Source organism: Perognathus longimembris, chromosome 17, assembly GCF_023159225.1.
Source record: "Perognathus longimembris pacificus isolate PPM17 chromosome 17, ASM2315922v1, whole genome shotgun sequence".
NCBI lineage: Eukaryota > Metazoa > Chordata > Mammalia > Rodentia > Heteromyidae > Perognathus > Perognathus longimembris.
In genome coordinates, this window is record NC_063177.1 from 15,639,991 (window position 1) to 15,652,959 (window position 12,969).

The 12,969-nt window shown below is 44.6% G+C and overlaps 1 protein-coding gene across 5 annotated transcripts in view; it reads right to left on the reverse strand.

The window, feature by feature from the left end:
• Positions 1–12,969, reverse strand: part of Rap1gap2 (RAP1 GTPase activating protein 2) — a 207,121-nt gene that overhangs the window by 32,269 nt on the left and 161,883 nt on the right. For all 5 annotated transcript variants that reach the window (XR_007213665.1, XM_048365115.1, XM_048365113.1 and 2 more), the window contains 3 exons: positions 11,512–11,590; positions 10,639–10,692; positions 7,792–7,875 (listed from right to left, as the gene is read on the reverse strand). Coding sequence is in view for 4 of the 5 variants with exons in the window: in XM_048365115.1 (XP_048221072.1) it covers positions 7,792–7,875; positions 10,639–10,692; positions 11,512–11,590 (217 nt within the window). In the remaining variant the exon portion in view is untranslated. The remainder of the gene's footprint in view (positions 1–7,791; positions 7,876–10,638; positions 10,693–11,511; positions 11,591–12,969) is intronic.

Genomic DNA, 12,969 nt, shown 5'->3' on the forward strand with positions numbered 1-12,969 from the left:
CAACTGAATAGCGAGCTGGGAACTCCAGCACCCAACACCCCATCAAGAACCCAGCAAACCCAGCATCCAGAAGCAACAGAGAAATGCAGGAAACGAAAAAGAACAAAAAAAGAAGAGCCTATAACCTGCACGGACCTGGAAAATCTCCGGGGTACCCCCCCCCCACCCGCCGACCCTGGCCCAAACAGGGCCAGGCTAGGAAAGGGGACCCGGTGCCAACAAACCGACTGCCGAAAAGTCACGCCAGGAGCACGGAGCCCAGACAGCAAGAGCTCCACGGACCCCGGAGTGCAGACCGCAGAGACAGACGGCAGCAGCAAAGGACCGGAGGTGCGGGGACCGAATGGCTGGGATCAGACGTAAGCAGTAGGGGAACCCGAGGTGCAGATGGGGAGAGCCGGGGCCGCCACCACCAAACGACCGATCACCAGCACCACAGCCCCGAAAAATCCACAGCAGCGCGGGACACACACTCAACCCAGGACCAGTAAGTTCCCCATTACCCACCCCCCAAATGAGAGACCAGTTCTAGCAGAGACCCAAACCCTACAAAAAAGCTAGAGCTCCTCCCTCCCCCTCCCTACCCCGAGGGAATAAAGCAGCTCCATAGCTGGTGGTGCTAAGACCTCTGGGAGGACACAGGAACTAACAGAGGTGGAACAGCGCCAAGGCATCCCACCCCCTAACCCCCCCCCCCCCCAGCAGAGCCACTTGAACCTGGCCGCACTGGTCCCGCCCCTTCCCCAGCAGGGGCCTGGGGACTGGTAGGCTTTGGAAGCCCCAGGCACGCTGGTGAGCAACACCAGCACAGCAGGGTCACCTGGGCCCGAACACACCCCCAGCCCCCTCACAGCGGAGGCACAGAGAGTCTGCGGACACCAACCTGCGCCTGGACACTTGATCCTGCAGGGGCCCAGGCATACCGTCCCCCCACAACAAATTTGCGAGAGAACACAAGCACCCTCCAACAACTCGGGCAACTCATCCCCAAAGGAAGCACTAGAGTGCACATGCACACGCCCCCTGGAGGGCCAGCGTGGGCCAGTATGCTAGCCCCCCAGCAGGAGGACCTCTTGCCCAAACCCCCGCGGGAGCGCACAAGCAGGCACAAGTGAGGGTGACCACCTCAGCAACAATCGAGAAGGTCACGCTCACCCATTGGGCAGTAAGGTTCAAGAGCCAAACTCAAACCCAGAGCCAGGACACAAACAAGTCTCCCACTGATGGGCCAGCGGGAACCAGCACAAAGCCAAACCAGGGAAGCCACCCACAGATCTCCAGATGCGCAAATCACAAAGAAATATAACAAATTTCATCAAAGGGCAAGCCAACTCGCCAGCTCCAAAAAGCAGCACGACTGAAGAGGAGATGGAGAATAAAAAAACAACTGAGGCTATGTTAGCAGAAATGATGGAAAGCCTCAGAAACTAAATCAGAAAACAATTCCAGGAGTTTAGAGTGGAAGTCTCGAAGGACATCCAGGAAGCCAAGAAAGAAATGGAAGCAAAAATGGACACAATGCAAACCTCCGTTAAAGAAGACCTTAACATCCTGAGAAGTGAAATGCATGAAAAAATAGATTTAAAATACAACTCTTTAAAGGAAGAAATTGCCATGATCAGAGCGGATCTGGCAACCATAAATAGCTCTCTGACATCCATACACTCCACACTTGAATCCACAGCACAAAGAATTGACCATATTGAAGCCAGAATCTCTCTCTTGGACGATGATGCAGCCGAAAAGAACCAGAAAATTACCACACTCCAAGAAACGGTAAAGCTCCAGGGCAGACTAATCCAGGAGCTAGTGGACAAAGACAAGAGATATAATTTGTGCATAATTGGAATAGAAGAAGGAGCTGAATACCAGAGCAGAGGGCTTCAACATATTTTCAATAAAGTTATTGCAGAAAACTTCCCCAATCTCACAAGGGACCCCATCCAGGTAACCAAAGCCTATAGGACACCTGGCAGACTAGATCCTAGAAAAGCCACGCCAAGGCACATAATATTCAAGACTTCAGACCTCAAGAATAAAGAGCAAATTTTGAATTCAGCCAAAGCGAAGAAAGAAATTTATTACAATGGGAAGAGGATCCAAATAACAGCAGACCTCTCCACACAAACCTACCATGTGCTAAGAGAATGGAAGAACACCATCCAAGTCCTACAGGCCAACCACTGCCAACCGAGAATAAAATATCCAGCGAAGCTGGAGTTCATATTCGAGGGGAAAACCAGATCTTTCCATAGCATAGATCTAAAGGAGTATGTGAATAAAAAACCAGCCCTATAGCGAATTCTAAGAGGGGAATCCCACCCAACAGAAATCGTACAGGATACACAGACAGAAACAGAAAGAAACTACAATAGCCAGAGCCCAACAGAAAGAGCAGCTCACTAAAGACAAGAAAAAAAAAAAGAGGATAAACAGCCCAACAAGAAAATGGAAGGAGAAAAAAACATTCTTATCCTTGATCTCTTTCAATATAAACGGCATAAACTCTCCAATAAAGAGGAGCAGACTGGCAAAATGGATCCGCAAACAAAAAGTTGTCATCTGTTGTGTACAAGAGACCCACCTTACAGCAAGGGACAAAAACAGGCTCCGAATGAAAGGATGGAGCAAGATCTTCCAAGCAAACGCACCTACCAAAACGGCAGGAGTAGCCATCCTGATTTCAGACAAGCTGGACTTCTCATTAAAATCAACTCAAAAAGAAGGGCACTATATTATAATTCAAGGAAAAATCCAGAATCAAGACATCACGGTGATAAATGTATACTCACCGAACAAAAGAGGCCCTACATATGTCAAGCAAATTCTCACAGAATTACAGAACAAGATAGACCCAAACACAATCATAATGGGTGACTGTAATACCCCCCTCTCTCCAAGAGACAGATCCAACACCCAGAGGATTAGCAAGGGAGCTGAGGACCTAAGTAACACCATATCCCATATGGATCTGACAGATTTATACAGAATCTTCCACCCTACAGAGACCCAATACACCTTCTTCTCAGCAGCCCATGGATCATACTCCAAAATAGACCATGTCATAGCCCACACAAAGAACCTCAGCAAATACAAAAGTATTGAGGTCATCCCATGTATTATATCTGACCACAGTGGATTAAAGGTAACCGTCAATAACAATGGTTACCACAGAGGCTATACACATTCTTGGAGGCTAAACCCTACACTGTTATCCAACACTTGGGCCACAGACCAAATTATAGATGAAATTAACAAATTCACAAGCCACAATGACAATGAAAATGCATCACAAAGAAACCTATGGGACACAGCTAAGGCAGTACTGAGGGGCAAGATCATCGCCCTCAGCACTCACATTAAAAGAATGAAAACAGAGCAGATGAATAACCTCACAATGAAACTAAAACAACTGGAGAAACAAGAAATGATTGAATCTAAAATGACTAGGAGGAGAGAGATCACAAAGATTAAAGAAGAGATAAATCTGATTGAAAATAGAAAGACCATTCAACAAATAAATAAGACTAAAAACTAGTTCTTTGAGAAAATAAATAAAATTGACAGACCCCTTGCAAGACTTACAAAAAAAAGAAGAGACTCATATACATAAAATCAGGGACTTCACCAGAAAAATAACAACAAGTATACACAATATTCAAACAATCATAAGGAACTATTTCCAGAACCTCTACTCACTAAAAAACAATAATTTTACAGAAATGGATCAATTCTTAGAGAAGTACAAACTGCCCAAACTGAATCAAGAAGAAATAAATCAACTAAATAAACCAATAACTTACAGCAAGATACAGGGGGTAATCAAGAACCTTCCAACAAAGAAAAGCCCAGGCCCAGATGGATTCACCAACGAATTCTATAAAACCTTTAGTGAGGAGCTAATACCAATACTCCTCAAACTCAAATAGAAACAGAGGGAGAAATCCCAAACTCATTCTATGAAGCTAATATCATACTCATTCCCAAACCAGGCAAAGACCCAACAAAAAAAGAGAACTACAGACCAATATCACTAATGAACACAGATGCAAAGCTCCTCGATAAAGTATTAGCTAACAGGATCCAGAAACTGATCAAGAAAATTATAGATCATGACCAAGTAGGCTTCATCCCACAGTCACAAGGATGGTTCAACATCCATAAATCAATCAATGTAATTCACCACATAAGCAGAACTAAAATCAAGAATCACATTGTTATCTCAGTCGATGCCTAAAAAGCCTTTGACAAAATACAACATCCATACTTATTAAAAGCTCTGGAGAGAACAGGAATAGATGAAACATTCCTCAAAACAATAAAAGCCATATACAACAGACCAACTGCTAACATTGTATTAAATGGAGAGAAACTTAAATCATTCCCCCTAAACTCAGGAACAAGACAAGGATGCCCACTCTCCCTACTTCTGTTCAACATAGTGCTGGAATTCCTAGCCATAGCAATAAGGAAAGAGGAGGACATCAAAGGGATCCACATCGGCAAGGAAGAAATCAAGCTATCCCTATTCGCACACGACATGATCTTATATCTGAAGGACCCAAAAAACTCAGTCCCCAAATTCCTACACCTAATAAACCATTTTGGCAAAGTAGCAGGATACAAAATCAATCCACAAAAGTCAGCAGCTTTTCTGTACACCAGCAATGTACAAGCAGAAAAGGAAATTATGGAAACAATTCCATTTACAGTAGCCAAAAAAATAATAATAATAAAGTACCTAGGGATCAACCTAACCAAGGACGTGACGGACCTATTTAATGAAAACTATAAAAATCTAATAAGGGAAATCAAAGAAGACACAAGGAAATGGAAAGACCTCCATGCTCATGGGTAGGCAGAATCAATATAGTGAAAATGGCCATATTGCCCAAATTGTTATACAAATTCAATGCAATCCCTATCAAAATCCCAGTTACATTCTTCACTGAAATAGAGAAACCAATCCATAAATTCATATGGAACAGCAAAAGACCTAGAATAGCCAAAGCATTTCTAGGCAAAAAAAGCAGTGCAGGAGGTATCACAATACCAGACTTCAAGCTCTACTATAGGGCCATCATAACAAAAACAGCCTGGTATTGGTATAAAAACAGACCTGAAGACCAATGGATTAGAATTGAAGATCCAGAAATAAAACCGCACTCTTACAGTCAGCTGATATTCGACAAAGGAGCTAAAGACATACAATGGAATAAACAGAGCCTCTTCAACTACTGGTGCTGGGAGAACTGGGCAGCCATATGCAGAAAACTCAAAGTAGACCCAAGCCTATCACCATGCACCAAGATCAACTCAAAATGGATCAAGGACCTCAATATCAGACCTGAATCCTTGAAACTACTGAAGGACAGAGTAGGAAAGACGCTATAACTTATAGGCACAGGAAGGAACTTCCTGAATATAGTCCCAGGGGCACAACAAATAGGGGAGAAACTCGACAATGGGACTACTACAAATTAAAAAGGTTCTGCACAGCTAAGGACATAGACACCAAAATAGAAAGACAGCCAACCATATGGGAAAGGATCTTTATCAGCGCAGCAACAGACAAAGGCCTAATATCTGTCATCTACAGAGAACTCAAAAAACTAAGCCCCTCCAAGCCCAGTAAACCAATTAGGAAATGGGCAAAGGAGCTAAAGAGAGACTTCACAAGAGAAGAGATAAAAATGGCAAAGAAACATATGAGGAAATGTTCAACATCCCTGGTAGTAAAGGAAATGCAAATAAAAACAACCCTGAGATACCACCTCACCCCAGTTAGAATGGCCTATACTCTGAACTCAGGCAACAACAAATGCTGGAGCGGGTGCGGGGAAAGAGGAACCCTTCTTCATTGTTGGTGGGAGCGCAAATTAGTACAACCACTTTGGAGAACAGTATGGAGGTTTCTCAAAAAGCTCAATATAGACCTACCCTATGACCCAGCCATACCACTCCTAGGCATCTATCCTGAACAGCAGGTCCCAAGATATCAAAAAGACATTTGCACTTCCATGTTTATCGCTGCACAATTCACAATAGCAAAAATATGGAATCAACCCAGAAGCCCCTCCACAGATGAATGGATCCAAAAAATATGGTACCTATACACAATGGAATACTGCACAGCGATTAGGAATGGTGAAATATTGTTATTCACAGGGAAATGGTCAGAACTTGAACAAATAATTTTGAGCGAGACAAGCCTAGAACACAGAAAACAAAGGGGCATGATCTCCCTGATATATGACTGTTAAGATCGGGTGACGGGGAGACAGTAGAGACCAGGTCTGTGAAACCAAAAACTGCTTGTCAAATGGTATTTCCCACAGGATTGGGTCAGCGACCCAACATTATGTAATTAAACCAAACAACTACTCAACATATAAAGGTCAAAAATTGACCTCTCAGTGGAATACAATAGCTCAAAAGCTATGTATATACGTTCATATAAGACTACTGTCAACATATTGTTTAATGTCGACATTACATTTAAAGCCCTAAGTGAATTTTCTTTGGCGTAGGCCACGTGGCTACTGTATATGTTCTTGGTACATTGTGTATTATATATATGTCTAACTGACCTAGGAAAGGGAAAGAAAAACAGGGTGTAAGATATCACAAGAAATGTACACACTGCCCTACTATGTAACTGTACCCTTTTTGCACAACACCTTGTCAAAAATTTTTTGTTTAATTAATAAATAAATTACAAAAAAAAGAAATGGTTGATCACGCAAAAATAACAAAACTCCACAGATCATATTGGATTTTCATTCATTTGCTCATTTACATGACAATCAAATATATATGCCATGCCTGGCTCTTGAATGATTCCTATACAACCTATTCAGGGTGACATCAGTACATTTACCTGATCATTCTGCACAGAATGCTAATTAATGTTCATTGTAGCAAATAAGTAGAGAAGATGGGAAGTTTGTGGTCCAATAAACATAGGAAAAACACTGCATCCAAAGAAGTTATAGGTGGGCTGGGAATTTAGCCTAGTGGTAGAGTGCTTGCCTTGCATACATGAAGCCCTGGGTTCAATTCCTCAGCACCACATATATAGAAAAAGCCAGAAGTGGCACTGTGACTCAAGTGGTAGAGTGCTAGCCTCGAGCAAAAAGAAGACAGAGACAGTGCTCAGGACTGGCAAACAAAAACAAATAAAAATAAAGAAGTTATAGGTGTCTGTAGCTAAGGCATTCTTAGGGCATTTGAAACATTTCTACACAACAGACAGTGCTTCACCAACCCGGGTCTCACAGAATTACAATCTGAGAAACATTATTTGGGCCAATGAGCCCCAAAGAATTACATGAGATGGAAGAGGGCAGTGATGGTGTTCAAATAATAACAAATTTTCAAAAGAGAAAATCTTTCTCACTGTCCGTGGGGGTAAATACTTCTACCATGGCTGATTTCAAACTACTAACATGACATCCCCCTAAAGACTGGAAAATGATGAGCAAGGAGAGAGCTTTCCCCTGCCCCTCCTCATAGACAAACAGAAGCCTCAACAGCAGGGAGGGTTAGTCCTTCCTGTATGGAAACTTACACCACCATCACAGGCCTTTTGGTAAGGAGTAACATTTCTTGAAGACTCTGCTCTTTCCAGTCCGATTCATACTTGTACTGCGATCACTGAGAATGTTTAAGAATCTCCTTTAGATGCTATTGCTGATGGTAGTGGGGAGGTTGGCGGGGGGGGAGGGGAGATGGAGGGGGAAGTCCCAAGTGAAAAATTGAGAGCAACCATGTGAGATTTGTCCTGCTTACCTGCCTTGCTTTTTGATAAATGACCCCAAACTTGAACGTGTTGTTCACATCATGCTCGTCATAGGACACAATCATTTGAGAGGCCTGGAAAAATCAAGATGGTCATTAATTTGGAGGCAAATGAAGAAGCAAACATTAAGGGAAGCCCCCATGTTGGCCTACAACGTCACCCCGATGGGAGTCATTCACGTGTACAGAGAAGGAGAGAACCAGCGGGCAGATGGTCAGGATGCCACTTCAAAGGTCTTGGTTGGCTCCTAACATCTGGACTTCTCCAGCAGTAACTATACCTCTGCATCAGCCACTCTGAGCCCATCCAGATGTGCCAGCCCTGGCTTGAGCGTGTCACAAGTCCAGTGAGACTCAAGAGCCAACTTCGTCCCAGTCTTAACCATAGTATCAAGACGTAAAGCCAGAACACCCAAACTAGTCAGTAAAGATGGCTTTGGTTCTAATTCTACTTCTTCAGAAATATAACTTAAAGCAAGGCACTATTCCTGCCCAGACTTCAATCCCTGCATCCGTAAAATAAAGACTCTCTGAGGAGAAACACACCATAGTAAGATATGCAAACAAAAATAAAACCCTGGGCTGGGGATATAGCCTAGTGGCAAGAGTGCCTGCCTCGGATACACGAGGCCCTAGGTTCGATTCCCCAGCACCACATATACAGAAAACGGCTAGAAGCGGCGCTGTGGCTCAAGTGGCAGAGTGCTAGCCTTGAGCCGGAAGAAGCCAGGGACAGTGCTCAGGCCCTGAGTACAAGGCCCAGGACTGGCCAAAAATAAATAAATAAATAAATAAATAAATAAAACCCTGACCACTGGTTCCATTGAACTTTCCATTTTGCCTTGGAGAGTTGATATTCAGGTTCAGACACACCAAACTCAAGTTCTGAATCTGCTGCTTTGACTCACACAGCTTTAAGTGAGTCATTTAACTACCTTCACCTTCCTCCTCTGTTAAATGGAGAGGTGTACGTATGAGGATTCAGTGAGACAAACATAAAGTGCAGGGCACAGAGCAGCTAAGACCAATATCATCATCACCACTACCACCACCACCTTCTTACAACATTATCATCAAAAGCAGCAGCAACAGCAACATCATCTTCAACACTATCACCACCACCAACCTTCCAGAAAATCAGAACTAAACCATCTTATTGAGAAAGAACATTTGGGTATGATTAGAATACATTTCACAACATTAAGGAGAGATCTGCCTAGGAATTGTGATAAGGAAAGAACAAATTGGGAGTAACTTGTTAGCTGGACTATATAGCCCATGTTTGATTGCCTTCTCCGCCTCCCCCCACTCCCCCCACCTCCGTAAGAGCCCTTGCTGCCCTGCCCTGGAGAAAGCCCTCCAGTCCTAGTTGGGATGAGCCAAAGAGGAGAAACAACTGCCCTGCCAGAGAGAGGCACCAAGCCACAGAGGCCTTCCAAAGAACATTCTTAATTCTATAAGCTTGAAGCACACACACACACACACACACACACACACTTCAGATTCACATCCCAGCCACACTCAAGCACTCCTTCAAATATAGAAAACATGAAAATACAGCTGCTCTTCCATTATTACCAAGGCCAGAACTTTCTAAGTTAAAGAGAGAATTACATAAAAGCATATCACTGGGTTCTCATGGCGGATGTGATGTGACAACAAAAACTGCCAAACCTATAGTTCAGTTAGACCTTTATGATAGGCTTTTAATGTGTGGTTACACCTCACTAATTCAGCTTTGAGTTTAAAGGGAGGTCAGTCTGAATGACAGGAAACATTCAGTGGAGTGTGGCGCAGGACTGGTGAGTGCCTACTGATGGAAATGGTTGCAAAAAGCCATCTGGAAAAAGAAGAGCTCTGTGCAGACACGGGCTCCCCTCCCCCAGCCCTACCACTGCAGATATACAAATAGATGTTTTGGAGAGTGCCAGGCCCAGTTGTGGGCATTGAGGGCATTCATTTCAGGGGTTCCGGACGTCCTTGCAGCATGAGGGCCTCCCTTTCCCACCAGGCAGCTCATTTCATGGCTCCTGGCTGTCACACGGAGGACTCGGGAAATAAAGAAAGCTATCCCCAGCAAACCTCAGCTGCCACAGCCTTGGCCAGTGGTGGCTCAGGTCACACCTCTGCTCCTACTTTCTCCCTCTGGCCTCATGAAGAAGCAGTCAGTACACAGGGGCTTTTCCTGTGGCTAATTTCAAGCAATTTTCCATCGGGATGATTCAAGTCCTGTCATGCCATAATTGTTCTTGAGTGGGTTTCTTTGTTGGTTTGTTATTATTGCTCTTCTCTGCGCTCACACTCCTAAATCTGAACTGGGGTTACCGTCCAGCCAGTCTTAAGGAAATTGCTATCAAAGAATGAGCCAGTTTATTAACTAAGGCCAGCAGGGGGCTATAAGGCCTTAGTGTTACAGTAACATGGTTCCTGGGAAGCTGAGCTTCTTAGGGTGGTTCTGTGCCCTGCACCATCACACCCCCTCCATGATGGCTGAGTAGATTCACACACACCCTCCCAGACTTATGCCTCACCTCAGCATTTGCCTCAAGGGGCTGCTACTAAGGCGAGATAAAAAAAAGCCACCAAACTGTTAGCTCTTCCATCTTCACACCTGTTCAGCAGGTCTGGAGAACCAGACATGCCTGAGGATGGGCTCCCTTGGAGCAGTTTGTGAAGGGGTGGGCAGGGAGAAAGGGGGAATGGAAGTTTATCATGGAGACACCACAAAACCTCCTACACACAATGCAGTGAGCTTGTCCATACAGCTACTGCCATGCAGATCCACGCCCATTTGCAAAACCCTAGGTGACTGGCAAGAGTGAGTATGAAGGTTCTCACCTTGGGGTACAGGACAGGGTTGAATTTCAGCCCCACTGCATCATCACAGAAAGCCTGAGGGAGAGAAACACAGAGTTCAGGGACCATCTCCGTAGAGTACACCATTTCCTCTACCCACCAAGCGAAAGCACCATGGGGTAGGGCACAGCGTAGAGCAAGGCTTCCTTCCAATCAGGTTCAGCTGCTTGCTAACACACACCCAGGCCAGAAGCTAACCTTTCAGGGGTTCCTGCTAAAGTGAGAGGAGGAAGAAGAAGACACCTGACACCAGAAAGCCTTCTACTACTCCAGTTTCTGGTCAAAGTATTTAAGCACAATTCTGCCAGCATTCCTTCTCCCAGAGTAAGGGGCCAAATCAACCAGTCAGCCACTCTTCTGACTCCACTTTGCTGATTGGACACTCATCCCCTGTGACTCTAGCAGTGACACAGGACCTCCCCCAACCCCACCCGGCGCGCGCACGCGCACACACACACACACACACACACACTGCCAGCTCCTGCCTCAGGATAGTGATGGCTTTGGATCCTCCTTCTGATCAGCTTAGGTGCCTCTTCTCCTGTGAACACTTCCCTACCTGCCTTCCTCTGATTGGCCAGCCCTGTCTTCCATTTCTCCTGTCTCCAGAACTAGCCATGCTGACTTGGGGCAGAGGCCAGAGATTCTATGATTCCCTGAGCAGCCTCAGCAGCAAGGATTAGCTGGGGAGGGGAAGGGAGGATGGAGGCAGCCCCCTACACTTCCATCCATAGGGTCAAATGCCAGGGAAATGTAGCCTCCCTCTCCTCAGGGGTGCAGCCTCTACCTCTCACTCCAGAACAGCCCTGGGCTGACAGGGGAAGCCATCTACTCTCCTGTGACACTGAGTTTTACCTTTGCAATCTGAGGGACGCTGGGCAACTTGCTCAGTCCAGCCAAGGGGATCCGCTCATGCACTGTCTTCAATCTGGACCTGCACACAAGGATGAAGTGAGAGGAAGGCTTCCACCCAAAGCAGAATCAGTAAGGAAGGTGGCCAGGGTCACTCCTGGCTGGGGTACTCACTGCAGATCTGCCACCTTTCACCCAACCCAGGAAAAGAAGGAGGCATCTCTCCTGCCCCCACCCCCCCCCCCACACGGTAGGAAAAGGCATCCCAGGGGAAGTGACACCAAGACTATTTCTGGTCAATTTGCCTGCATTGCAGTATGGAAAACTCAACTAGTCCCCTTCCAGGTCACCAAGTTGTTGTTTTTATGTTGTTGCTTGGCCTATTTGTAGGTTTTATGTTCTTCCAAAGAACTGAGTCCCAGCTTTTTCAGAGCTATTTAGATTTTTGCCATGCAAATGAATCTATATGAAAAGATAAAATCTAATATTTGAAAATCTGGATTGACTCAAAATATAAAGGGATTCACCATATAAGACTCTAAATTTAGCCTGTTCCTTGATTCATTTAGCACATTATGAAAGTGATGAATTTTACTGAATGCTCCCTGCATCTGCTTAGATAATCATATGGGTTTTTTTTTTTTTAATCTGCTAACCTAGTGGATTACATTTCTTTTCAACCATCTTTGTGTTTGGGGCGGGGGGGTGGTGCTGAGGATGTATTATTTTTAACATCCTGCTGAATTTAATTGGTTAATTATTTATTTAGATTTTCACATCTATTTTCAAAGACAGCGCCCGCCTATTTTCTTTTTTTTCCTCACCCTTGTACTTCTCTTGGCAGGTATTGAGAGCAAGGTGTTATTCCAGCCAAGAAACATGGCAGGATCGCTTCCAGATCTCTGGAATGGTTTCTATAATACAGGGATTTTTCCCCCTGTTCTTTAAACATTTGTTATGACATCTCTAGGCAGGTTACTCTTTATTGAAAGGATACTTCACCGAAGTATCTTTATACAAAGATTCTTTGCATCTCTTCAGGAGTAGATGTTTAGGTTTTTTATTCCATGTTAAGTCAATTTTGGCAATTCAAGTTTTTCTGTAAGAGTTGATACAAAATTGGTTTTCTTCATCTAGTTTTGTCCCTCCTTGCTGCTGTAAATACTAGGGTGAGTGTGTGTGTGTGTGTGTGTGTGCGCGCGCACACATGCTGGGGATTGAACCTAAGACCTCACGAATGCTAGGCAAGCGTTCTCACTCTGAGCTGCATCCTCAGTCCTTGTTTGTAACTTGTTTCTCTGTTTTACTTAAGAAGTCTTAACTAGGGCTGGGAATATGGCCTAGTGGCAAGAGTGCTTGCCTCATATACATGAAGTCCTGAGTTCGATTCCTCCAGCACCACATATATAGAAAATGGCCAGAAGTGGTGCTGTGGCTCAAGTGGCAGAGTGCTAGCCTTGA